The 25,038-nt window shown below is 29.3% G+C and overlaps 9 protein-coding genes across 9 annotated transcripts; 5 read left to right on the top strand and 4 right to left on the bottom strand.

Annotated features, from left to right (window-relative positions):
• Positions 1-3,498: 3,498 nt before the first annotated feature.
• Positions 3,499-4,675, top strand: BX663DRAFT_493513 (uncharacterized protein). The gene has a single exon (XM_051525370.1). It carries the CDS (start codon positions 3,817-3,819, stop codon positions 4,618-4,620), a length of 804 nt encoding a protein of 267 aa, XP_051388231.1. The 5' UTR covers positions 3,499-3,816; the 3' UTR covers positions 4,621-4,675.
• Positions 4,676-7,138: 2,463 nt separating this feature from the next.
• On the bottom strand, positions 7,139-8,965 carry BX663DRAFT_493514 (uncharacterized protein). The gene is made up of 3 exons (XM_051525371.1): positions 8,615-8,965; positions 7,585-8,536; positions 7,139-7,525 (listed from the first exon to the last, which is right to left on the bottom strand). Exons 1-3 carry the CDS (start codon positions 8,909-8,911, stop codon positions 7,356-7,358), a joined length of 1,419 nt encoding a protein of 472 aa, XP_051388232.1. The 5' UTR covers positions 8,912-8,965; the 3' UTR covers positions 7,139-7,355.
• Positions 8,966-10,813: 1,848 nt separating this feature from the next.
• Positions 10,814-13,012, bottom strand: BX663DRAFT_493517 (FAD-binding domain-containing protein). Its single transcript, XM_051525372.1, has 2 exons — positions 11,197-13,012; positions 10,814-11,118 (listed from the first exon to the last, which is right to left on the bottom strand). Exons 1-2 carry the CDS (start codon positions 12,857-12,859, stop codon positions 11,021-11,023), a joined length of 1,761 nt encoding a protein of 586 aa, XP_051388233.1. The 5' UTR covers positions 12,860-13,012; the 3' UTR covers positions 10,814-11,020.
• Positions 13,013-13,057: 45 nt separating this feature from the next.
• On the top strand, positions 13,058-13,918 carry BX663DRAFT_557399 (uncharacterized protein). The gene is made up of 2 exons (XM_051531764.1): positions 13,058-13,573; positions 13,649-13,918. The coding sequence occupies exons 1-2, from the start codon at positions 13,151-13,153 to the stop codon at positions 13,832-13,834; spliced, it is 609 nt and encodes a 202-aa protein (XP_051388234.1). The 5' UTR covers positions 13,058-13,150; the 3' UTR covers positions 13,835-13,918.
• A 14-nt stretch (positions 13,919-13,932) lies between these two features.
• Positions 13,933-16,881, bottom strand: BX663DRAFT_493521 (protein transporter SEC23). The gene is made up of 8 exons (XM_051525373.1): positions 16,780-16,881; positions 16,518-16,699; positions 16,169-16,463; positions 15,902-16,086; positions 15,494-15,797; positions 14,605-15,422; positions 14,071-14,532; positions 13,933-14,012 (listed from the first exon to the last, which is right to left on the bottom strand). The coding sequence occupies exons 1-8, from the start codon at positions 16,804-16,806 to the stop codon at positions 13,988-13,990; spliced, it is 2,298 nt and encodes a 765-aa protein (XP_051388235.1). The 5' UTR covers positions 16,807-16,881; the 3' UTR covers positions 13,933-13,987.
• Positions 16,882-17,250: 369 nt separating this feature from the next.
• BX663DRAFT_424619 (uncharacterized protein) lies at positions 17,251-17,421 on the bottom strand (the record flags this gene model as incomplete). The annotated part of the gene is made up of 1 exon (XM_051522444.1): positions 17,251-17,421. A coding segment is annotated over one exon (171 nt), but the record flags the coding sequence as incomplete, so codon positions are not given.
• A 1,371-nt stretch (positions 17,422-18,792) lies between these two features.
• On the top strand, positions 18,793-21,758 carry BX663DRAFT_25950 (uncharacterized protein). Its single transcript, XM_051521899.1, has 5 exons — positions 18,793-18,836; positions 18,922-19,251; positions 19,302-20,083; positions 20,175-20,267; positions 20,323-21,758. Exons 2-5 carry the CDS (start codon positions 19,160-19,162, stop codon positions 21,642-21,644), a joined length of 2,289 nt encoding a protein of 762 aa, XP_051388237.1. The 5' UTR covers positions 18,793-18,836; positions 18,922-19,159; the 3' UTR covers positions 21,645-21,758.
• Positions 21,759-22,391: 633 nt separating this feature from the next.
• On the top strand, positions 22,392-23,021 carry BX663DRAFT_528727 (ClpP/crotonase-like domain-containing protein; the record flags this gene model as incomplete). The annotated part of the gene is made up of 1 exon (XM_051530182.1): positions 22,392-23,021. One exon carries the CDS (start codon positions 22,392-22,394, stop codon positions 23,019-23,021), a length of 630 nt encoding a protein of 209 aa, XP_051388238.1.
• Positions 23,022-23,101: 80 nt separating this feature from the next.
• On the top strand, positions 23,102-25,037 carry BX663DRAFT_557404 (uncharacterized protein). Its single transcript, XM_051531765.1, has 6 exons — positions 23,102-23,393; positions 23,476-23,558; positions 23,651-23,834; positions 23,926-24,666; positions 24,732-24,916; positions 24,971-25,037. Exons 1-6 carry the CDS (start codon positions 23,297-23,299, stop codon positions 24,983-24,985), a joined length of 1,305 nt encoding a protein of 434 aa, XP_051388239.1. The 5' UTR covers positions 23,102-23,296; the 3' UTR covers positions 24,986-25,037.
• The last annotated feature ends 1 nt before the right edge of the window (position 25,038 follows it).

Raw genomic sequence — 25,038 nt, forward strand, 5'->3', positions numbered from 1 at the left:
ACAATTATCCTATTTATTGAACTAGATAGAATCTGTGAGAATCAAAATAATCTACTGTAATAATTATTAAGTCAAGTGTTATGTTAGCAAAACAGTTTCACTTTGATTTGAGACCATTTTATGAAAGGCCGAGGCCTATATTAGTAACAAAAAAAAAATTAATAAAAAGAGACATTTGCAGGTTTTTGTGTATCACATGAAAAAGCTCTATTGTTCATATGTAATGCATATATAATAAGACAGGATGTATGATGCACATATGTATTAATATATCAATACAGAAGATTATGGCAATAGAAAATATCAATAAAATGACGCATTTAATTATTTAACGAACGCAGTCTACAAATAGCTCAATTACAATGAGCTAGTCTACCTTTTTTTTTGAAATTTAAAATCTATAATATCAGAAAAGCAACGTGATGAAAATAAATTTCAAGAACGATAGAGTCATAATTGGGCTTTTATTAATGTTGGAATTTTATTTTATTTTATTTATTTATTTTTTACGAGTACGCCAACATCAGCTTTTATATATATATATAGTTTAGTAGTGTAATTCTTTCCAAGAGATAAACACTTTATTCACTACTGTATTTATTTAGCTGCTGAGGAGACTATAAGATCAAAAAGATGATGGAAGTTATTCCCTCTTTTTTCTTAAAAAAAAAAAAAAAAAAAAAAAAAAAAAAAAAAAAAAAAAAGCTCACTTATTTTTTATGGGGTTTTGTTAATTCAGATTATTATGTCGAAAAAAAAAATAAATATACACATATACATATTTTCATGATGTATGTTCCAAGGTTATTACGATCTGACATCCAATATTCTTCAGAATAAGGTAACCTAGAGTTAATTGCCCCTTATTTAACCTCAGATGAATGAAAGTATCAAAGAAGTTGGAATTTTCCAAGTAATTTAGACACTTCTTTGTGATATTCTTATAAATCTTCCAATGATGCTACTATGTATTTTATTAGTCATATTTGCAAATTTTACTTGATTGTAATTATTAAATGCTTTTTCTACTAAAAGTTAGGTCATTTATAACATATGAATTACCTATTGCTCGAGAAGTTTAACATAAAACAATCACTCTCTATTTTAGAAGTTTTATTCGGACTTGTTGAATCCTCTTTATATCAGGATAATTTATGTAGCATAATTATATCTTGTCAAGATCTTTTATCGATGGGGGTTTAAATTTATTAGCTTTATAAAAAGCAATATTCCTTCATTAGTAGCTTTGTTAATAACTTTGATCATGATTACTTTTAGGGTAGAAACTTGCCATTATTTGACTCTTTTTTCTAGAGAACATTCTTATTAGTTGTCGTCTTTATTAGATATTAATAGTTTTTTTTTTCCTCTCTCTTTCTTTCTTTCTCTCTCTCCTCCAGTTGATATTTTCTTGAGGGAAGACGATTTTTTTTAAGAGTGACAAGATTGATCAAATTACCAATTACAGTGACTAATAATGTATTATATGTATTTGATCTTATTTGTAGTATTTTCTTATTTATCATAAAAAATAAGATCCGTGACAAAACTACCTTTTCATATTAATATGAAAACCAAATTCGTCAATGAAAAATATATCGAATTTTTCCATTTTATAAATTACTGCTATAGTTGATCTAAATTGTCGAGTTTTATCCCCTGTCAATTGGTTGAGATAAGGTGAGCACTTTGTTCACTCATTTCGTATGCTGACAAATAACTTATTTCAAACAATGGGGGGGAATCCTTTTTGACTTGGAAATTAAGCCTTAAGCCACATCCATTATTATCATTATAATCACTTGCTAGTTATCTTTAATTCATTCTTTCATATAATTTATATACTTAGTGTCTTTATAAACTAATGCTATCCTCTGGATACAACACCAACAGGCTCAGATTTACTACTTATCACAATAGCAATACCAGGTAATCTATATTTTGCTATTTTTAGATGAAAATTAATTTATATAAATATTTTTTTTTTGAACAAGGAAAAAAAAAAGGGCAAAAGAGAAAAGAAAAAGAAAAAAAAAGGCGAAGTTTGTTTTTATCCTCTTCATAGTTTCTTTGATTTTATTTCCTTTTTACCTGAAAAGAAAATGAAAGAAAATTGGAGTAAATATCCATCCTTTTCTTTTTTATTATTAACTGTGCTACTTTTTTTTTTTAAGTGGAGGATATAGAATGCGGTGTTTTTAAATATTAATTAAAATAAATTGTATATGGTTGCTGTTCACCATTGCTGCTGTTGCTGTTGCTGTTGCTGCTATTGTTACTATTATTATTGTTGCAATAAGTTTATAAATAAATATGAATACTTCTTTTATTTATAATTATTAAAGATATTTTTATTATAGAGTTTGTTATAAAAACCCCCCTTCCTCCTCCTCCTCCTCTTAGCATTATTATTGAAGTAGTTGATATCAGCAATTATTTATGGGCCTTAATAAATCATTTGATCCAGATATAGTGATCCATTATTAGGCCAAGTTAACAAAAATGTATATAATGTCTTTTACCCTTCCCTCCCCCCAACAAGAAAAAGTTTTTTAATTGTCGGTCAATAAAATCATATCAGGAGTAATATTTAATAATTTATTATTATTATTATTTTAAAAGCCAGTACCTGAAAAAACGCTTATTTATGAATACATTTGTCTTTATGCGTGTTGCGCATAAATATAATTAATATATAAAAGTATCAATCCCATTTGTGGATGTCAGTTAGCGTTCTTTTGCAAAATAAAGTATTCATATATTCATAATACCTTTTCCTTCCAGATGTATTTATTTTATATCTTTTTATACTATATATGTAATATATTATATATTATATATATATATATGTATATATATATATAAATATGTGTATATATATAAATATATACATACTGAAACACGTACGCTATATTATTATTACAAGTTTTTTATTTTATTACATTACGAATTGATTTGTTCATATTTTAATTCACACAATAAAAAAAAAAGGGAAAAACGAAGGCGTGTATGATTACTACAAATTGAACAAAAATGCAAAGGGTTTCATGTTATGTACTTATTATAGTTTAATAGACATGACCCGTCTAAAAATACTATCTACACTTTTCCCTCTCTTTCTCTTTCTCCCTCCCTCTCTCTCACACACACACACATACACACACTCCCTCTCTCTTTCTCGCATATCAAGAAATGGTGGTGGTAGTAGTAAATACTATTTAATCGGCGAAAAATGAACTTCAACGTCTAAGAGAAAGAAGTACCTGATATCGGACATTTATAAATAAATGATGTGATAATTCGGGAAAGATTCCCTTTCTCTCCTAATCTATCTAACTTAATATTGAATAATAGAAGCAGCGAAATTATAATAAAAATAAAAATAATGATAATAATCGTAATAATAATAAAAAAAAAAAGAGCTGTCGTTAATTATCACTTAAGTGAATAAATAAATTATTTTTATCTCCTTCTTTTTCTTTTTTTTTCTTTTTTTTTTTTTCTTCTTTTTTTCCCCTCTTTATTATTGACAAAATAATTATATAAAGAAGAACAAAATAATTTGTTTTTTTTAATTAAGAAAAAAAAAAAAAAGCTAATTTCTACTTTCCTTAAACATTTTACTTTAAGCTTTTATTTTTATTCTTTCCTTTTTATAACATATACACTCCTCTCCTTTCATTCAATATTTATATACACACACACACACAAAAAAAGATAGAAAAATACACATCACAATGAATAACGTAACTCTTGGTTTTGAGCAATATAATTTTATCTCTCACCCTTATCAACCTGCGAAAATGGACTTTTACGATGTACAAATATATTCCCCTTCTACTCCAACAACACCAGGTAATAATAAATAATAAAAAGATAGCATATACATGTATGTATGTATATTGGATTGACATTGGGTTATCATTAGGATTTCCTAGCTACGAAACTCTTGTGCCTACAGTAGTACCCAATTGTGTTCCACAGCCTGTTGTACCATCACAGATTGACATGTACAATGCTATGCCACCAAGTCCTGGATCTCCTGGTACACCTACTTCATTATCATCATCATCACCCTTATCATCCCCATCATCACCAGAGGTCTCTAGCCCATCATTATTACCCAGTTATATGTCCCTGACTGAGAAAATCAATAAAAGAATCGCTCAAGTGAATACATTACCGGATTCCTTTTTACCTGAATTTCATCAATACTCCAAGGAAACATATGAAAATGGAGGTACCTGTATGAAGAGAAAGCGTCGTCGTCATCCTCATCACGACTATGACTCGGATAATAATAATAATAATAATAGTAGTAATAATAACGATAATGACTATGAGAATGGGTTGTCTGCAGCTGAGATACGTCGTCAAGTTCATATTCAATCTGAACAAAAGCGTCGAGCTCAAATTAAAGATGGTTTTGAAGTCCTTCGTCAACATTTACCTGGTTGTGCTAATAAAAAGATGAGTAAAGCTGCTTTGTTACACCGTACCGTTCAACATATTCAACACATGAAAAAGAATCAGGCTTCTATCATGGCTGAAATTGAACGATTAGTTCAAGAAAATGAAAAGTTAAAAGCTCAACAACAACAGCAAAGACTTTTTATTTAAGTTACAAAATATCCAAAATAAAATAAATAAAAATTTATTTTTGTACAAAAAAAAATAAATAAATAAATAAAATAAAAAATAAAATAAAATAGAAAAAAGAGAGAGAAAGTGTGAGAGAAAGAGAAAGAGAGAGAGAGAGTGAAAGAGGAACTTGTTCTCATTCCTATTTACATACATTCATACTATAATATGTGTTAATTATTTGTAAGCATAAAAGCTCTGCTGTCTTTTTATTATTATTTTTAAAAGACCGCATCAGATAATCCCCGTCCAAATTTAACTGCCACAAAGTCGATCCTCATCATAATTACAATTCCATGCTATTTATAATTAATTGGGGGGGAGGGGAGAATAAGATTTTATGCTCCTGGAGCATCATTTAATTATTACTAGCTTTCTTTAAAGGCGAAACCTGATGAATTTTTTTTTTTTTTTTTAGAATATCTAACACTTGGTCTTCTTATTATTATTCTTTGTATGTAGAGTTAATCAAACTAATGTATTTCTCTGTCTTTTAGTAAATTAAAAAAAAAAAAAAAAAAGAGAGAGAGAAGGAGGGTTAAATAAGCATTATGAGTTAATAGATTTTATACAGTGAAATTAATAAATAAATAGCTTCAACAGTCAGAGCATTCAAGTAAATACAAAATATAAGAAGAAACACGCGTTATTTATGCTTTTTATAAATTAAATCATCAGATGGTTTAGTAGCTGCTAACATCTCCTTTTTTCTTAAAAAAAAAAAAGAAAAAAAAATCGTGATACAGGAAAAAAAAAAAAAAAGTCAGTGCACTCGCATAATCTGCCATGTATATAAATATATATTTTTTTTTGAGACATAATGAAGGGATAAAACAGACACTTGGTTTGAAATGATCTAACTATTTCGAAACAGTTTTCAATACCGTAATGAATATTCAAGAGAGAATAAATCGAATCTAATTTTCGAAAATATCGACCATCTCGTCTTTTCCTTTTCAAAAATGCTTATAATACGGGATCAACACACCATATACATATATGTATGTATTAGCTTTTAGAGTGCATCTTATATATTTATGTTTATTTAATAACTCCATCATATGCAAAGATGGTATATTTCAAAGTATTTAGTACAGACAGAACAAACTAGGTTATACCTATGAATCTAGCACGAAATGATATATATATACTTACAAGGTACAGAAAAGAAGAAAAAATATACACGAAACTATTCGTATTCATTAAGGAACAAAAAAAAATAAACCAGTTTTGTAATGATGGAAAATTGGACTGACTCTATACGCTTAATATTATGTTCTAATCCAAGGTTTAGAATTTAGGCAGGGTTTTTTTTTCCCTCTGGTTATTTTGATAGATAAATTCAATAGAAGAAATAAAGATTTCCCTGATTATTAGAATATCAGTTATAGTGTATTAAAATAAGTAGAAGTTCTTATGTTAGTAGTTAAATTAATAACCCTAAAAAAAAGAAAGAAAGAAAAAAAAGTCAGTATACATGGACTTTTTAAGCATTAATGCTTTAAATCAATAACTATTATTATTCGAGCACATATTCAAAATTAAAATTGTGGAGAAAACGATTCATAATGAAAACCATAGCGTCTATACATCATTTATAGAATAAATAATATACAAATATGTTTAATACTGAAATTGAAGTTTTAGATCTTTTTTTTTTTCAGATATACCTTTAGCAAATAAGATTATTTTACACATAAGGAGAGACAATGACTATCTCCTTCCAGACATCAACAACGAAATTTTTTTTTTCTAATTAATCCATCTGCTCAAGATACGCTAGCATTCTTAAACACTTTACATCAACTATGGGATAAATATTTAACTACTGACTTCTTCCTAAGAATTGGAACTTCCATAACATTATTCTATGTATATTTTAATTCTTTAAAAATTTTTTTGGCATATTATATGACATAATTTTAAAAAAAAGGTACACGCTATAAATGTTTTCAAGTTATAATTTCAACGGCAATAATAGAGACAATCTATGTCATATTGTTATATGATACATTAGTAGTATTTCGTCATATGCTTATACTACTAGACTTTTCAATAATAATAATATTATTATATCAAGTATTCATAATAAGGAATTTATGAAATCATTTTATTCAGGAAAGAACTTTCTTTTTTTTTTTTTTTTTTTTTTTTTTTTTTTTAAAAAAAAAGGATTATTTGATGACCTAAAAAAAAAAAAAAAAAAAAAAATAGAATTCTTAACACAATTAGGCTATTCATTTTTAAATGATTTAGAAACATATTTTTTTTTTCTTTTTTGTTTTCGTTAAACAATAAAATGCTTATAATATGCAGGTACATATTGTGATGTACATTTACATTACATAATATAGATTTTAACTATTCATATTTCATCATCGTACAGAAAAAAAAAAAAAAAAAAAAAAAAAAAAAAAAAAAAAAAAAAAAAAAAAACTTAAATTTTAATATCATTTGAATTAAGTAAGATATCCATCATTTCAAAATAAAAAAAAAATAAAAGAAAAGAAAAGGAAGCTTTTTATTTATTAAACAAATAGATATATGAGTATTTCTAAATATGATATTATTAAAGATGTGTATACAAAAGTGAGGGTGGTATTTAACAGTATATACATATATGTATTTCTTTTGAAGTTAAAAAAAAACAACAACAAAACAAAAACAATGTGAGGTTATTTACATATGCATAATGTTATACAATCTTTTTTTGGTTAAATTTGATTTAGAAAGTTTTGAAGTGTTTGATCATCCCACAAGTCAGCGGTAGAAGTAACAGCAACAGCAGTAGGAGCATCTTCGTTTGTTTCTGGTACTGTAGAATAATAATTAAGATTCAATGGAGAAGGTTCATTGTCATCGTTATTAAATGTTGGCATCCAAGCTATAGCAAAGAATAAATATTAATATACATATTTTAATATAAATCATATATAATATTACTTTCTTGGCTTTGCTGTTCTGGATCTTCATCGCTTCCAATTGGTTTACGAAGACAGGAAGGTTGTCTTATCATGATTTGATGGTCATTGAGATAAGATGGGGTATACAAATTAGGCACCGAGGAAGCCATACGATATCCCATTTGCCCAACTGCAACAGAAGAATGGCGAGTTGGTGGTGAATAAGGATGATAAAGGGTACTTTTACTACTATTATTATTATTATGATATTGTCTTTTAGGTGAATTTACATTTAAATTAGCAGCCATTCGATGATGCAATAATCCAACGGATGGAGAAAATGCGAATGGTTGCTGCTGTGGAATATTAGGATAATTTAAGGAACAATAACTTGTATTATCATTTCTTCTTCTCATTAGCATATCATATTCTTCTTTTAAACGATGCATCAATTCAGCTTTGCGACCTGATGCAGATAAGCCTCGTTCACGTAACATTTCTTTTAATTCAGCCACTGTAATATCATCAAAATTCACTTTTTCTAGCTTTTCATCTAGTTGACGACGATAGGTTTCTGCATCTACGGGTCGACGATTCGAATGATTATGATGACCATGATTAATTCTTTGAATTTGAATAGGGAGTGCCTTATTATAGTTGTTATTAATGATAGGCGTAAATGTTGAAGATGGTGTAGTTTGAAATTGGCTATTATTATCCTCTGGGGATTTTAATTTATGAAAATTGTGTGGAACAGAAGCAGATCTCTTTATTCCTACTAGTGAGTGGTTTTCATTCGAGTTGGTAAAATAATAATAGTTGTTCTGCTGTGGAGTAGCAGTTGTTGTAGAAGGAATTGATTCAGGCCAAACATGATCGGAGCAGTGGACTGAAGTATAATACTGTTGTGGAGGTGAAACCAAATTGGATTCTGCGGATGAAGAAGATTCTGGAGAACGAGTAATAAAATCATTACTATTACAATTATTTGTCTATCAATAAAAATAAAAAAAAAATAAGTAAAGAATTATCAAAAAAAAAATAGAGAAAATAATCTTTATGTTATTTACCATATCAAACTGAGGAGGAGATACACTGTATAATGATGCTTTTGATGTTATAGGATTAGCAGTATTAATAGCAATTGGTGATAAACAAGTAGTATCATAGAATGAGTTAGAAATCATCGTCTCATTTGATTGTTGCATAGGAACGTCCATTGGTTGCGTAGCAGTGTTGAAATCAAATTGGTTATAACGATTATCTATAGTAGATTGAAATTGATCTGATTCAAAGGAACTATCTAAAGGATTCATTTCACTAGTTTGCAGAGGTGGAACCGATGGATTATTATTATAATAAAACATTAATTTATATACAAAAATATATAAAGAAGAGTGTTAACTGATTTGATATTAAAAAGAAAAAAAAAAGCTATTGACAAAAAAAAAAAAAAAAAACCTATTTATTTTTTTTTGTATTAAAAAGGAAAGCTTCCACTATTGTTCCGATCTATTTTAAACCACGTTTACGTCTTTTAATATTTTAGAACCCGGTAGATTCTGGACTAAGCTTAATCAAGTCCGCATTTTCTTTTGTAGTAATCTCGAAAATAGGATTTTATTCCCGTATTTTTATACATTGCTTCTAAATAATAAATCTGATAAAAATTCATTCATTTATTATGAGCCACTAATTTCTTTTTTTTTAAAAAAAAAAGAAAAGGAAAGGATTTAATAATAAGAATTATATTCTATAAAAGAGTTCATTCTTTTAAAGTAAAAAATAAGATTCTTGTTTGACGTAATAAAATTTCTTCATAATTTATAAAAGTTTAAACAATATAGAACCCTTTCCAGGAATCAAAAACTATACTGTTTTTTTAATAATTTTTTTTTCTTTTAACTTTTTTCAATAAATGAGTAAAATGATTTCATATTTTATAACCAGATTTAGAAAAGCCTTTACTATATAAAACTTGTTATTGATGTTGTGTCATTCATGTATTCTTTAAATAATAGTATTCATGTATGTATCTGTCTTCTTTCAAACAAAAAGTTACACGACTATTTGTTCGGCGGTAAAAGGATATCAAGTACTGATGTTAATAATACAACAATGATATTTTATGATACGTTTGGTCTATATCTATTATCTTGCCATCCTAAAATATATATATATATATATTAACTTTACATAGGTATCCGGTTATATTATTTTGAAATAATATACTATGACAACGTTTCTAAAGAGTATTTTCTTTTTTTTAGTAAATTGAACATAATTTTTTAAGCCAGATAATGTAAAAAACTTTTTTATTTCCATATTAAGTAATTATTAAAAAGAAATAAGGATGATCTCTTCTATTATAGAAGTGCTCAATCCTATTCTTTTTTTTTTTTACTACTACGATCTTTGAAAAAAAAAGTGTGTTGTATAATACATAAAATAAGTTTATAGTGTACTTGTCCTTTATTAGTATAAAATGAAAGTAGCAGTAACCATTAATATTAGCATATACTTTATATTACTACTACTAGCTTTCATTTTTTATTACAGTTCCTTTATTTTTCTTCATTTTTTCCTTTTTTTTTTTTTTTTTTTTTTTTTTTACTTTTTCTCGGCATTGAATTAGTTCTATTTTTAATGAAGCACTTTGCTTTTCCAAGTGGTTAATATATAAATGCTTATTTAAGTTCAGTAATCATCCCCCACATGAATATCCATTTTTCCTAATTTAGAAATGGCTGGGTTCAAAAAGAAGCGCGGTGTTAAAAGAGACAAAAAATTTTTTTTTTTTTTTTTTTTTTGACTATTGATAATTTCTACAGCAATGTCGGTAACAACGGCGCCGCCAAGGAAAATCCGTAACTGTTATTATTACAAATTTAGATAAAATTTTCTTCGATTTCTATTTAATTTTTGTGTCTTTATCATTATTAATGATTTTTTTTTTTTTAAAAAAAAAAAAGAAAAAGTTTAAGTTCAAAAATAAAAGCTTGATTTAAAAGTAAACTTTTCATATAGGAATTTGCCCTGGAATAGAAGCATCGAGAAAGAGAATAAAGCTTTTAATTCAATTTGGGCCCTTGCTCTAAATGTGTTTCATGTTAAAATAATATTTCCGTAGCAGTGTGGGCAAGAAGATTGTATATTATCATAAATCTTACGCAATAATAGTATCTATTTTATAAATTAGGGCATAATCTCTGCTGGTAACAGTTATTACAGTCTGTGCTTTCTAGAACAGTAATCAACCTCTTATTTGTATCACATTGTATTTTTTTTTTTTTGTATTATACATTTTTATTAGTTGTGCCTAAATCGAGTAATAAAGAAACTCCTACTGTTATTATTCAAATGACTTGAACTATAAACAGCAGTCTGTTAAAAAGAAAAAAAAAAGGTAATCCATATAGGAACTATTAAACAAAACAAAACAAAAAAAGGGGGGAAGGCTTCTTTCATTCCTTTTCTTAATATGCAAAATCTTCACAATGTAAATAAACTGTAGATGGTTTTTTCATAGCTACTGTATTTCTAAATGTTGCGTTAAAATTAGTAGGACCACATACTATACCCATATATATACATATATAAAAGTAAGGTAAGCCTCAAGCTAAATTACATATAAATTGATTTTTTTTTTTACCAAAGGCACCAATATTATTATCTACGGATAGAATAGTTTCAGCTTGTAATCTTTTCCCTTGAATTATTTCAATTTCCTTTCCAAGATAATCTTTTGTAGTCGTGTGATTATGGTTTTCTTCTTCTTCTTTATTTTCTTTCACAGTTATTAAATTATCATTCATCATAGTTTCATTCATATAAATATGTGAGATATTCACTGTATTATTATTAGTAAATCTACCTGTTGTTGAATGAACAGTAGCAGTGTCACGTAAAGTACAATAAAATTTGATACATAGAGAAGGAAGATCATGACGAGTCTCATACAGGTAATAGAGTTGTTCAAGTTCTTCTTTGAACCATTCAAATTCTAATGGTCTACGTACAGACCAATAAAAATATATATTCTGTGTTTTCCAGTGATTAAATAAGATGCCAGTCGAGCTATCATTTTCTTCAATATCAGACGATAAAAGAGTCTCTGTTAATTCACGTAATAGGCGTATACCAAACGTTATACCAGCACCACCACACGCGATAACAAGAGAGGGATATGAGTTAAGAATTTGGGTGGTTTCAATCTGTTGACTACCAAATGGACCACTTACAAAGACACGTAATTCTTGTGAGGGGTCAATTGTTTTATAGAGACGGCGTGTAAAGTTACCACGAGCACAAATACAGACTTCAATTGTAGTATTCACTTCGTTTCCATGTATACTAGTAATAGTAAATGGATGCCATTGAAAGAGTGAAATAGCAGGGATAGAGAGATAAACGTATTGACCAATACTATGTTTAGATATAGGACTTACAAGTCGAATAGAGACCTTTGTGCATCCCTCTGGTAAGATCTTAAATCGAGCAACAGCCACATAGGTCTTTACAAACCAAACAGCCACTAAATTTAAACCATAACATATTAAGCCAGAAATGAAATATCGCATTGCATAAGGTGTATGAACTGCAATAATTCCAATAAAAGCAATTCCCAATAAATGACTGACCATAAATAGCTCATAGCAATATTTTCGAATTGGAAACCAACTTCCTAACATGACTATGCAGAGACATACATACCCTGCAAGTCCGTATCGTACTTTTGGAATTTTCAATTGATCGTTCATGAAATCTGGAAACCTTGACCAAGAAGAAAGCATACAAGACATATGAATAGTTGCACATAAAAAGAGGGCCATTCCAAGTATTCGATGTAAAAAATTAAGTTTAGAATTTGAGATACCTGTCAGAAGAAAGATTGCAGAGTTTTTACCGGTGGATGAAAGCAAGAAAGGGACAATTGCTAAGGCTAAAAATCCAGCTCGATTCGAATTTAATGTGAGATTTACATTGAGTAAGAGTAAGGGTAAACATGCTGATATAAGGACAAGTATAACAAGAATGCCTCCTAAAGGTGGACAGATTGTACTATGAATAACTCTATACGAGAACTTATTGATAACATAATTTTCTATTTTCCCAAAGAAAGAAGTGTATGGTGATAATATATTAAAAAGAGATCTCAAACAAAGTAGTGTCTTTGTTTTATTATAAAGGTAAATAAATAAATTTCGTATTGAGAGGAATGCTATAACTGATATGATAATTATAATAAGCTTATTTGAGTATGGTTCATTCATATTGTAGGGTGTCCCTTGCGAGTTTATGTTACTCATATCCATTTTACTATATATGTATATAAAGAAGAAAAAGACAAAACGTTAATTATAACTAAAAATTAAATCAAAAATATAAATCCGGGTTGCATCCATAGAGAGCCAATCATTGAGCCTAGTAAAGCTAAAACATCTCAAAAAAAAAAAAAAAAAAAAAAAAAAAAAGAAAAAAAAAAGAAAAAAAAAAAAGCAAAACAAATAAATAAACGAGAAAAAAAAAACACATTCCCCTACTCTATTCTTCTTCTCCTTCTTTCTTTCTTTTTTTTTTCTTTAATTATATAAAATATTACCACCATGGCACCCTTTAATAATTTGATTACTTTAGTTATCACTTTACTTTTCATGCAAGCTGCTTTTGCTCACTTCCATTTGTATTATCCAGTCTCGCGAGGTTTCAATGAAGATCAGGAACCAGTTGCTCCTTGTGGTGGTTTCAATGCAATTGGTAAACGTACCGAGTTCCCTCTTAAGGATGGCTTTGTAGCAATTCATTCTGGTCATGTTTCATACTCTTATACCGTAAATGTTCTTGTTAATAACAATCCTACCACTTCTGATTTCTCTTCAAATTCAATTATTCAAGTAGCCTCTGGTAACCGTAACAGTCCTCAAGCTGCTTGTTTACCTCTTGATCTTACAAAGGATTCTGCTATTAAAGCGGGTGCTAATGCTACTATTCAAATTATTTATAGTGGTGGTGATGGTGACTTATACCAGGTAACCTTTATGTCTTGACACAATATAATTATTCCATAAACTTAATTACGTTATTCTTTTTTTTTTTTTTTTTAGTGCACTGATATTATCTTTTCTGATTCTCCTTCTGGTTGGAATAGTAGTGCTTGTATAAATACTAGTAATTCTTCTACCACATCCTCCTCTTCTCCTCCCTCTACAACTAGCAGCGCTACCTCTCTTACTATCACATGCAGTTTGATGGTCTTCATTGCTGCTTGTATTTCCTATATCATTGCTTAATTATATTAAAATTAAACTTTATACGCAAATGAATTATTATGCATGATACCGTACTTATGAAATATATTTATTTTATTTTATTTTATTTTATTATTTTATTTTTTATTTTATTTTATTTTGTTGGTAATATAATGAAGGAAAGAAAAAAAAAAGTTAAGAAGCACCAGCAACAGCCAACCTATAATACAAGTTTAATAATTATAAAAAAGATGTGTAAAATTATAATTTTAACTTACTTCTTCAAATGCTCCATAAAGACTTGTAAGCTAACATCATCTGTAAGAACTACAGCACCACCAGGGGCACTATAAGGACTACCTGAAGTATGAGTAGTAGAAGGATTCAATTTGGAAAGCAAGAAACGAGCTTGGGATCCACCTTGATCACAAACAATATAACGAGGAACAGGGAATCGTTCTGTTAATAAATCTTGAGCATCTAAAACAGGAGCTTCCAATAGTTGCTTAAAGTTCTCATATCCTTCCTGATCTTGATATCCTGCATTACGCCATTGTGCAATTGTCTCACCATGGAAGATTAAGATATGGAAAAAGGTATCCAACAATAAAATAGCATCAGGTCGAATAGAAATAGAATCTAATAATACAGGTTGAGGATCTGAATCAAAACTATAAGATGTGAGTGTAGGTTGAATCATAATAAGCGATGAATCAACATTTTCACGATTCAAGGTATGACTAAAGTAAAAAAAAAAAAAGAGTTACTATTTTTTCTTTAATCCTATGTAAATATATTATATATGCTTTTACCGATAGAACGCAGTTTCATCAGGTGAATTGTTAAATACTTGTAAAAATTGAGAACGTCTTAAATGGAACATAAATTGAGGATAAATAGAGAAGTTTTCAGATAATCTGAAAGAGTGAGGATCATCTTTACGATAATCAGCAAAGCGTTGACAGAGACGAATGAGCATACGATCTAACCAACGTAAAACATCGGGTCCATCATCAATTTCACCCTTAAAGACTGCAATACGTGACATTAAGACAGCAGATGTCTCCTGATCAAATGAATTAGCAATTTCAGGACTTTGTCCTTCGGCAAAATTACGAGCGACAGTAGTGACACGAAGACGGAATTGACCACTTGAATGTTGATAATGAGTAACGAATTGAATCAAACCACGAGATCCTGGTTGGAAAGGAACAGAAGGTTGGTTAACAACTTCAAAGTAAACTGCATGAGTTGTTTCATGGTTAAGGGAGCACATCTTCCAAGCAGAAGTGTTACCAATACCAATCTCAGTTTCACCTACATAGGTGGATTTCTTATTCGCAGAGACTGCATGACCAATCAAACCACACACTTTAAGCTCACGAGTAGTTTGAACATCCATTGTAGCATTAAAACCCATTTGTAAATGTCCTTGACTATCCTTTATGAATATACGTTGGAAACTTTGTTTGAAAATAGCTGTATTAAATGAATCGGCCAAAATCATAAAGCCGCCTGTACTATTAACCATAGATCTCATTTCTAATAAACCAATTTGATCAAGGCAACCAGCAAAAATATCAATCGTATGTCCATTCTGAGTTGCTCTCTTTGAGAGTGATTCATAGAACTAAAGGAAGAAGGAAAAAAAAATAAAGAGTTAAAAAAAATCTCTCTTCCACTTTTTGTTTAAACATTTACCTTCGTAGCTTTCTTATAGTGTTTAGCAGACTCTTTTTCAATATCATGATGAGAACGAATAGGCTCTCTTAATTCATTGCTAACTACCATACCAGGACCTTCAGTAGCAGCACCACCACTAAACAGCATAATACGAGCACCTGTATTAGGGAAAGTAGTTTCCAAAAGGCCAACAGCAACACTCATGGCAACACCAGTACATCTTTGAGGACGCTTATCATCAGCGACAGGCCAAGGATCACGTTGGAGATTTTCCAAAATAGATGTTAAAACAAATTCACAATCCTTTACAGGTAATAAAAATCTAATTTTGGAAAAATGCTATTTAGTATATCTGTACAGATAAAAAAAAAAGAGAGAGAGAGGGGAATACTCTTAGTCCTTTTTTATTATTATTATTTATTTTACCTATTAGCAGCCATAGTCATTTGAGGAGGTTGACCGGGACGATTAGGTTGTTGACCTGGAAGGGGACGTGCAGAATTATTAGTTAAACCCAACATTTCTTGAATTTGCTTTGCAGCATATTCTTTTGTTCCACGGAAAACAAAGGATTTAGGACAATCAGAGAAACCTAATTCGTGAACTTGAGTCTAGCAATATTAATAATATATATTAAAAAGACGGCATTTCATACAAACAAAAGTGAAATATTAAATAAATAAAAAACCATACCATTGTACCGAATGTAATCAAACCAACCCACGCATATTCAGGCAATAAACTTAGACTGACAATTAAAGATTCTTTAAGAGCCTTAAGATCTTCATCTTCAAGACAAGTGTCGACAACAAATAAAAAGATGGGTGGAATTTGAGCAACACGGTTCAAGTTATATTCAATAGTTGTATATTTTGGTAAAAGCTCTGCAGGAAGATTAGTATTAGAAATGTCCTTATAATGAGGTGGGAGCGCGTTTCTCTGAAGACAGAAAGGACAAATCCAAAGTTTACCGCGAACATCAATTTGACTAATTATAAAAATTAATTACATTACTTTTATTATTATGTACATAAATATTTACCAATAAGGATTCAAGATGGCTCGGCAAGGTGCTTTACAAGTAACAGGCTCGTACCAAATTGGACTTTCGATAAAGTCTTCTCGTTCTTTTAAAGGAGTGTACAAACATGCAATAGGCACAACTGCTTTGGTAGCTTCGGTACGTGAGGATGGCCAAGCGTTCCAGGAGAAACGAATTCCATCCTAATGAAAAAAAGTAAAAAATAAAAACAAATACGAACACTTAGAAATATGAAAAATAGCAATAAACATCATTGTCTTACTTGTTCCTCGATTTCGTCAAAATTCATTTTGTTTTGTAATTAACCAAGATTAGGAGAGATAAAAAGAAAAAAAAAAATAAGATAAAAATAAAAATTAAAATAAAATAAAAAATATTTGTTGGAAGAGTTGGTATGGTGGAGTTTATTTTCTATGATGCGATTAAAAGAATTTATTTATTCAATAAAATAAAATAAAATAAAATGGCCAATGAGCACGTAACAATTATTATTATGCTGTGTTGCCCTAATCAGTTCCAAAAATAAGAGGCAACAAAAACCTCGTAAGAATAAAAGTGAAAAAAGTCAGAAGAAAAGAAGAAATAAAAAACAGTATGAATATACTAGTCTATTATGGGAATAGCCAACATATCAGTTTGATACCAGGATTAATGGGAAGAGGGGAAGAGGTGTTTGATGAAACAGATAATCCACTTTATATAAAATGATACAAATAGTTTGTCAATAAACTAGTCAAGGTGAAGTTAGTTGTGGAGACTTTGGTATTTCTAAAGGCAACTGGTCAAGGAAAAAGGAAATCAGATTATCAATGGTTAGCGGCATATTAAACCGACGGTACATATGGAGACATTGAATTAAGTGTTCAGGAGTGAAGTCCTCATATGGACAATAAGGACACGGCCGAAGGACATCACATGGAGGCTAACAAAGGACTTGACTGCACTCATTGTAAGTCATTGGTAACTATAATGTTGGATCCTGTTCCAAAGAAGGACGACACGCTGAGATTAATTTAGAATTGATATTATTGCAAAGGTGATCAAAACCATCTTGTAAAAATTGCTGGTGAAGCTGCTTAAAAGCACAATGATCTAAGGTGATGGAAACTTGCAGTATTTTTTGTTTGAATTTGGACATTGTTGATTATTTTTTTGGATGAACGTATAATGGAGAAAATTTAGTTTTTCAGACAAAAAACTTAATTCATATATTTTTAAAAGCTTTACCTGTAATAATCTAAATATCCTCAATACGCTGTTTACTTTACAGCGATTGATGGTTGTTTATTAGCTTATATATATTTAAAGAAAACAGTAAGTCTACCGCTTCCTTTCCATAATGACAGGGAGATCACCATCATGTTTTTTAAAGTGTTTATATCTCGCTACCAAAGTGTGTTGCAGGTTTTACATACCTGTACACTATCACCGCGAACATGTTTTGCAAATTTCAGGCACTTTTCTTGACAATGGTTACAAATCTTGGAGGTGTTATATTTATTAATTGTTATTATAATAAGACCTCCTTGTATCTCCCGCTTCTTTAATGCTCTCCACAAAATGCCTGTCACTCCACAGCAGTTCTTTTCAACTGGACTAGGTCTTTTCCGAACATCTCGGCTTCAAAAGCAACTAAAGAAACCTTTCCTTTTCCTTCCTGATATAGGAGGTGCTTCTATTTGTTAAACCTTCAAAAAAAATAGTCTTTAACAGTTGTATAGCCGTAAAAGTTAAATAATACATTCAAGTGAACTAGCATAGAAGTAACGCATGCGGCGTAAGAATCATTATTAGCTGCCTTGAGTGGTAGTATCTTGGTTTTCAGTTTGTCTATTTCTGCTTGCTTCTTTCGCTCACGTTAACTAGCCAGATATTTAATTGATCTTGTAAGTTGATAATATTCTTTCGTTGTGCAGCGTATCAAAGTATGATTTTTGGCATCTAATCCAACTGTTGTAGTAAAAATACTCTTTCTACCATGGTTAAGGAACATTGGTTTGGACGTATTTTTTGATTTCCTCATAGTTAAAATCTCTTAATTAGAGTTTGAAACTGTTGTTGATAAGGTAGATATAAAAAAGAAGACAGAATAAATTTGTATAAAACTTTTATTGTAAAAATAATAAAAATAAAAAAATGTTTAATCGTATTAATGCCTGCAACAAGTGATCGTAGATTAAAAATATCCATATTTGGAAGTATGTTTTTTTAACCTATTTTATTTAAACATTCATCTACTTTATTTTTTGTTTCTCTCTTTCTCTTTAATAATATATATACATGTGTATAAAATCTTAGATATAATGATAGATAAATTAGGTAAACAGGATAAAACCTTTTTTTTTTAAAGAAAAAAATACACATATTGAAATTATCATTTTTTATTTAAAATAAAAAAAAAAAGATACAGTAGAAGACTTGTATAATCAAATAGAGCATTTAATAGGTGATAATATTCAAATTGTAAAAAAAAAAGAAAAGAAAAGAAAAGAAAGAAAGAAAGAAAAACAACGAAAAGTTAAAGAAATGAACTCGCATTAACATTTTTCATTTTAAGAATAGACGTTCCTTTTGAACAGTTTGAAAAAGATGTTGAATATTGTCAAGTTGTTCCTGAAAAAGAAAAGCAAACAAATAAGGAAATGACAGATCGACAAGAACTAGCCAATATGAATGACTGCTCATTTGAAAGACCTATTTTAATAGAAAGTGACAGTGATGAAATAGAAGAAGAGTAAGTCTAAATTTGATTACATGTATAACATATAGTTAAATTTTCAATAGACTTGTCGAGAAAAATCCATATCAATATACTATCTTAACATGCTATAAATGTAACAAAATTATTCCTTATGATCCAACAGTGCACAATTCATTATCTGTTTCTTATGATAGTACCATGAATATTTGTACTCAATGTGCATCAAAGAAGAGAACTAGGTCACGATCATTTACCTTTGAAGGAAACAATGTTTTTAATTTTGTAGCAGATAAACTAAAGCATTCATTTAGCAACAATAACCTTTTATCACCTAATAGTAATCCAAACATGCATCGTAGAAAAAGTATGCCATCTATGAACGTAAATTTTGCATCATTAGAACCTCCTAGTCCTACCCCTTCAAGACCTAGCAGTAGAGCATCTTCCTTTTTTGAAGACTTTAAGCAACTTTTATCTCCTTTATCTAGGAAATCTAGTAGAAACTCGATGTATCAAGAATATCAAATAGATGATAGTGATGCTCTAAAAGCACCTTCTGAGGGTCATAAACGAAAAACAAGTTGTAGCTCATTATTAGAAGCCTTTCATCTATGCAAACCTAAACAACGAAGCCCTTCTTATGAACGACAGATTATGAACGATACTACTAAACCTAGCCAGCAAGAAGACGAATCTAGTTGGGATCAAGATGATGATAAGTTTCTTGATATACATCAAAGAACTCATCAAGATAATCATCTGGAAGATGATCAATATGTACCTATGGAAAATCATGTTCATGTACCTTTACGTAGAAAACAAGTTCAACAAATCGGATCACGTCAAAAAAGAATTGATCTTTATAGTAAGAATTATTAAAAAAAAAAAAAAAAAAAAAAAAAAAAAAAAAAAAAGAAAAGAAAGCTTATAATATTCTTCTTTATGAATATACATAGATAATGCATACTTTGATTGCATGCAAATAGAAACGAATTTGATTCCTTGGATCATTAAGCAAACACAAAAGGGACCTCCTGATGCTTGGTTTGGTAATTATATAACCATCTATCATATAACATCATTATTTACTATGTCATTGAATAGGTTATACTCCACCACCAAGACAACCGAAAAAATTTTTAGGTATCTTTAAACGTAAAACAACAAAATCAACATCAATGTCAGAGAACACAAGAGCTCAACAATTGCAACTCGGAGATGATTTATTACGTAAATCTACTCCTTATTTACATCATAGATATAGTAGTAACTTATCTATCTCACCTGCTAATTCTACTACTTCATTTCTGCATTCACCAACAGATACTAGCTATGAGCAACAACAAAAACTGCTTGTAGGGTCACCTTCTGCCATCAATAGTCAGGATATAGAAGACTGTGATGATTATTTTAATAGCCATCAACAACCAAAAGATGAATACTCTAATAGTGATCATCATCTTCTTCAAACTGAATTACAATACTCTTCTCATGGGGTTTCTCCTCGTGAAAGCTATAGTAGCAGCAATTGTCCTTTGACTCCAACAAAGTCTAATTCACAACCTGTTTCTATCTTGAAAAAATCGAGCATTTCTCAAGAGCCTAAATATTTTAATCATCCATCCTATTTTGAAGAACCTATTCCCTATGATGATGAATATTATTCCAATGAAGATGAAGAAAGGTATGATAATATGCATCATATTGGAGTAGAAGAAGAAGAAGAAGCAGATTATCATCCACGTCGACCCATGAATATGACTGTAGTAGATGACTCTTATTACCAAAGTCCTCATATTCCAATTATGATGAGGAAAAAGGAAAACAAAGAAAAGTATAGCAATCAACGCAAGTCTGGATATCGCCGTAGTATAAATGAAAGCTTACCACCAGAGCCCATGATGCATTATACTTCAAAAAGACGAAGCGTTACTCCAGTTTCTTCTCGACGATCCTATTGTTATGATGACGATGACTATTTTGATTATTATAATAATGATGGCTTTTCCATCTCTCCTCAAAAAAGCAATTCTTTTGATAAAAGAAGAACTCTGAGAAATAATCATTATTCATACTATGATCAAAATGATACTCGAAGACAATATGATGATAATGATGAGTATATTGAAGATATGGATCATAAGAGCTATCATTATACTGAAAATATTAGAAAGTCTAATTGGAGAACACCTCTACCCCCTCCTATAAAAACTCAACATTATGGCTATAAGGCAACAGCAAGACGCTCGCAACACTATGATGTTCAAATAAAATCACCACTTGAAGAATGGGAGATAGTATTAGATGAATTATGTATTTTATTTCCTAGAATGGATCGCGATTACATTAATGAATTTCTAACATCTGCAAAAGGTGACTTCATAACTGCTAAAAGCATGATAATTCAAATGATTATGGGAGATTAGATTAATATATATATATATATATATATATATATATATATATATTATACCCTTTGATATCCTTTCCTCTTCCTTTTTATATTATTTATTTCCTTCGATAATTTAAGTATTGTCATTATATATTGTATATTTGACTTTCATATATTATATGAATGTAAATTAGTATATTATAATATATCAAATGAATATATTAAATCTTTAAACGTTTTGTATTAAAAGAAGCAAAATACCTTTTAATTACTTTATTGGTTTCAACTTTTTATAATTGTTCCTGAAGCATGCTTTGGCGATAGTAAAATAATAAACAATATAAAAAAGGCCGAGGTAAAAATTGTAGGGAAGAAGAAGAAGGATAACAACATAAACGTAATACCATATAGAAAAGATATCACGAATAGCCGGTTATTAACATTATAGTGTAACTAAAGTTGTCCAAATGTATACGAATTTATATGTAGTAATAAGTTCAAATCACATGAGCATATGCAACTTTTTTTTTCCCTTTCTTTCTTTTCCTCGTAATATTATATTTTTTTTTTTCTATCATTTATTTTTCTAATGCCAGAACAAGAAGTGTTATTATCAGTAAAAAATCATATTGCCACACTGACGTTAAATCGTCCAAAGAAAGGAAATGCATTAACAGCTACAATGAATAAACTTTTAATTGAATACTTGAAACAGTTAGAGAATGATCCTGAAGTTCGAGTACTCGTTTTGACGGGATCAGGTAAATTTTTTTGTACTGGTATGGACTTATCTATGGCGGCAGATAATAGATCCTCCTCAGAAAAGGCTGTAAAAGAATCTTTTATGAATGGACTTCAAGTCTTTGAAACACTTTATCGATTTCCCAAGCCTATCATTGCAAGAATTAACGGACCATGTCTAGGTGGTGGGGTCGGTCTAGTGTTTACAACTGATATTCGAATAGCGTACCAAGATGCTTATTTTGCCTTAACAGAAGTCAAACGTGGTATTATACCTGCCATTATTTCACAATATGTTGTACCTGAATTAGGGCCTCAAAAGGCTCGTGAATATATGTTAACAGGAAGACGAGCTAATGTTAGAGAAATATCTAATTGTTTAAGTTATGTAGCAAATTCGATAGATGAATTAGATGATCAAGTCGTGTCCTATGCAAATATGCTGTTAGAATCAGCACCTGGCGCTATGACAGATATAAAAAGATTGATTAGCATAATTCAATCTGGTGGAGATACGAATTCTGCTATTCGTATTCGTGAAGTGGTTCAAAAATCCTATTTAAACATGATGCAATCAGAAGAAGCTGCTTATGGTATTATGGCATTTGTATCTAAGCGGCCAGCTGATTGGTCTTCTTTTGTAGAAGAGAATAATAAGTCTAAATTGTAATCATAGTTGCTGCTTAAAACAAATATGCATGCATGTATAACTTTTAATTTTAACGTTATTTTTGCTGCCCTTAATTTCCTAAAAAAAAAAAAAAAAAAAAAAAAAAAAAAAAAAAAAAAAAAAAGTTAATACTTTTATTTCAACAGATCATTCACGTAAATGCATATATTTTTTCTTTCTTTCATTTTTTTTTATCAAATATATGAATAAACAAGATACATAAAATATAATTATCACATTCATTCCATATATCATACTTTTAATAAACATATACTATGCGTTCTTCAGATTTTAATCCTTCTTATAAATCAACAGCTTCACTACCTCTTCAGTCTTCACTAGTAACTATAGATGAACAAAAATTATATGATAGTAATATATGTGTTTATATATGCAATTGTATAGAATAGATAGTATACTAATACTATATATATATATGTATGTATGTATGTAGTTGATAACCCATCTTATTGGTTTAATGACCTTCAACAATATAGAAATATCTTTGAAGAAATAGAACATACAGCATTAGATCAGGTATAATTATAAATATAAGTTTTTAAAGGGGGAGGGAAAAAAAAGTGTATTACGAGAAAAGTAGATTTACAGATATGTATACACATATATAGTTATTTCAAGAACAATTAAATCATATTAGTCATTGGTATGATTACTTGAAAGAATCACAAAGAACAGCTACAATCTACACCTTACTTCAACAAGCAAATCCAGTACAATTGAAATTTTTTTATGATTTAATACAAAATTTGCTAAAAGAATCAGGTCCATCAAATCCCCTCATGATAAACAAAAGTAATACACTTATATAGTTGATTATAATCATAAGACGTTTATTACATATTGGTACTAATTAGACACTCTTTTATGGATTTTGATAATATAGTAAATCAACAAGCTAATCTATCATTTTCATCTATTACCGCCTATACGTCAAAAAAGGATAGCACACATTCATTCTCTTCAAATAATATAGACAAGCTAAGTCGAATATTTGATGACAGTAGTTCATGGTATAATAATGACGAACAACCTACTTTCTCAAAAAATTCTTGGTTAAACTTATTACAAAGACAAGATAGCTCAGTATTTGACAAAACTGTAGATACTTCCTCTAAAAGAAGATCTTCTTCAATAGATGCACTTTCTAATACTTCGTGGACATCATTCCCTGCTGCAGCGACAGATAATAATCAATCATCATCATTATTATTATTACCAGTCTCAGATCAGAGTAAGAAACAAGATTGGAAACGGCCTTTATCAATCTGTTCTGTTCTGTCTACAAGGAAAAATGATAATCATCATCATCAAGTGAGTCAACCAAGAAAGACTCAAAGCAGCACTACCGATTATAAATACTATTCAAGCATTCAATATCCTCCTGAATCAATAGTCATTTCTGATAATAGTAGCAACATTACTTTTGATAATCGTATTCATTCTACTACTACCGACACTCATATGAAGAGAGATACGATCGATAATAAGGATGCTGTTAATAATTATTTTAAGCAACATAAAAGAAAAGAAGAAACTACAGATATCAATAATTTTAAAAATAAGAGACATTATAGTTATAGTTTTAATAACAAGTATAAATATGTTAATATGGGATTATTAGAAGGTAGTAAACAATACGAATTATGTATACTGGATAGATAATATACTTAATATTGTATATTAAAATAGATACTACAATGTGGATGAAAAGCTTAAGATTACATAAATACAATGATATTTTCGGAAAAATGAAATGGCAAGACATAGTTAAATTAGATGAGGAAGGATTAAAAGCAAAAGGCGTAAATGCTTTAGGCGCAAGACGAAAATTATTAAAAGTATTTGAAGGCGTAAAAGAACACTGCCAAACTAATGTAATTAACTAAGATATCAATCAACAAATGATGAAACTAATATTCATTTGTTAGAGTATCGAGTACTAATGACTACTATCTCTTATAAAGAACAAAAATTATATACAATAAAAAAAAAAAAG

The sequence above is a fragment of the Cokeromyces recurvatus genome (genome assembly GCF_025118155.1).
Source record: "Cokeromyces recurvatus strain NRRL 2243 chromosome Unknown BX663scaffold_1, whole genome shotgun sequence".
Classification (NCBI taxonomy): domain Eukaryota; kingdom Fungi; phylum Mucoromycota; class Mucoromycetes; order Mucorales; family Mucoraceae; genus Cokeromyces; species Cokeromyces recurvatus.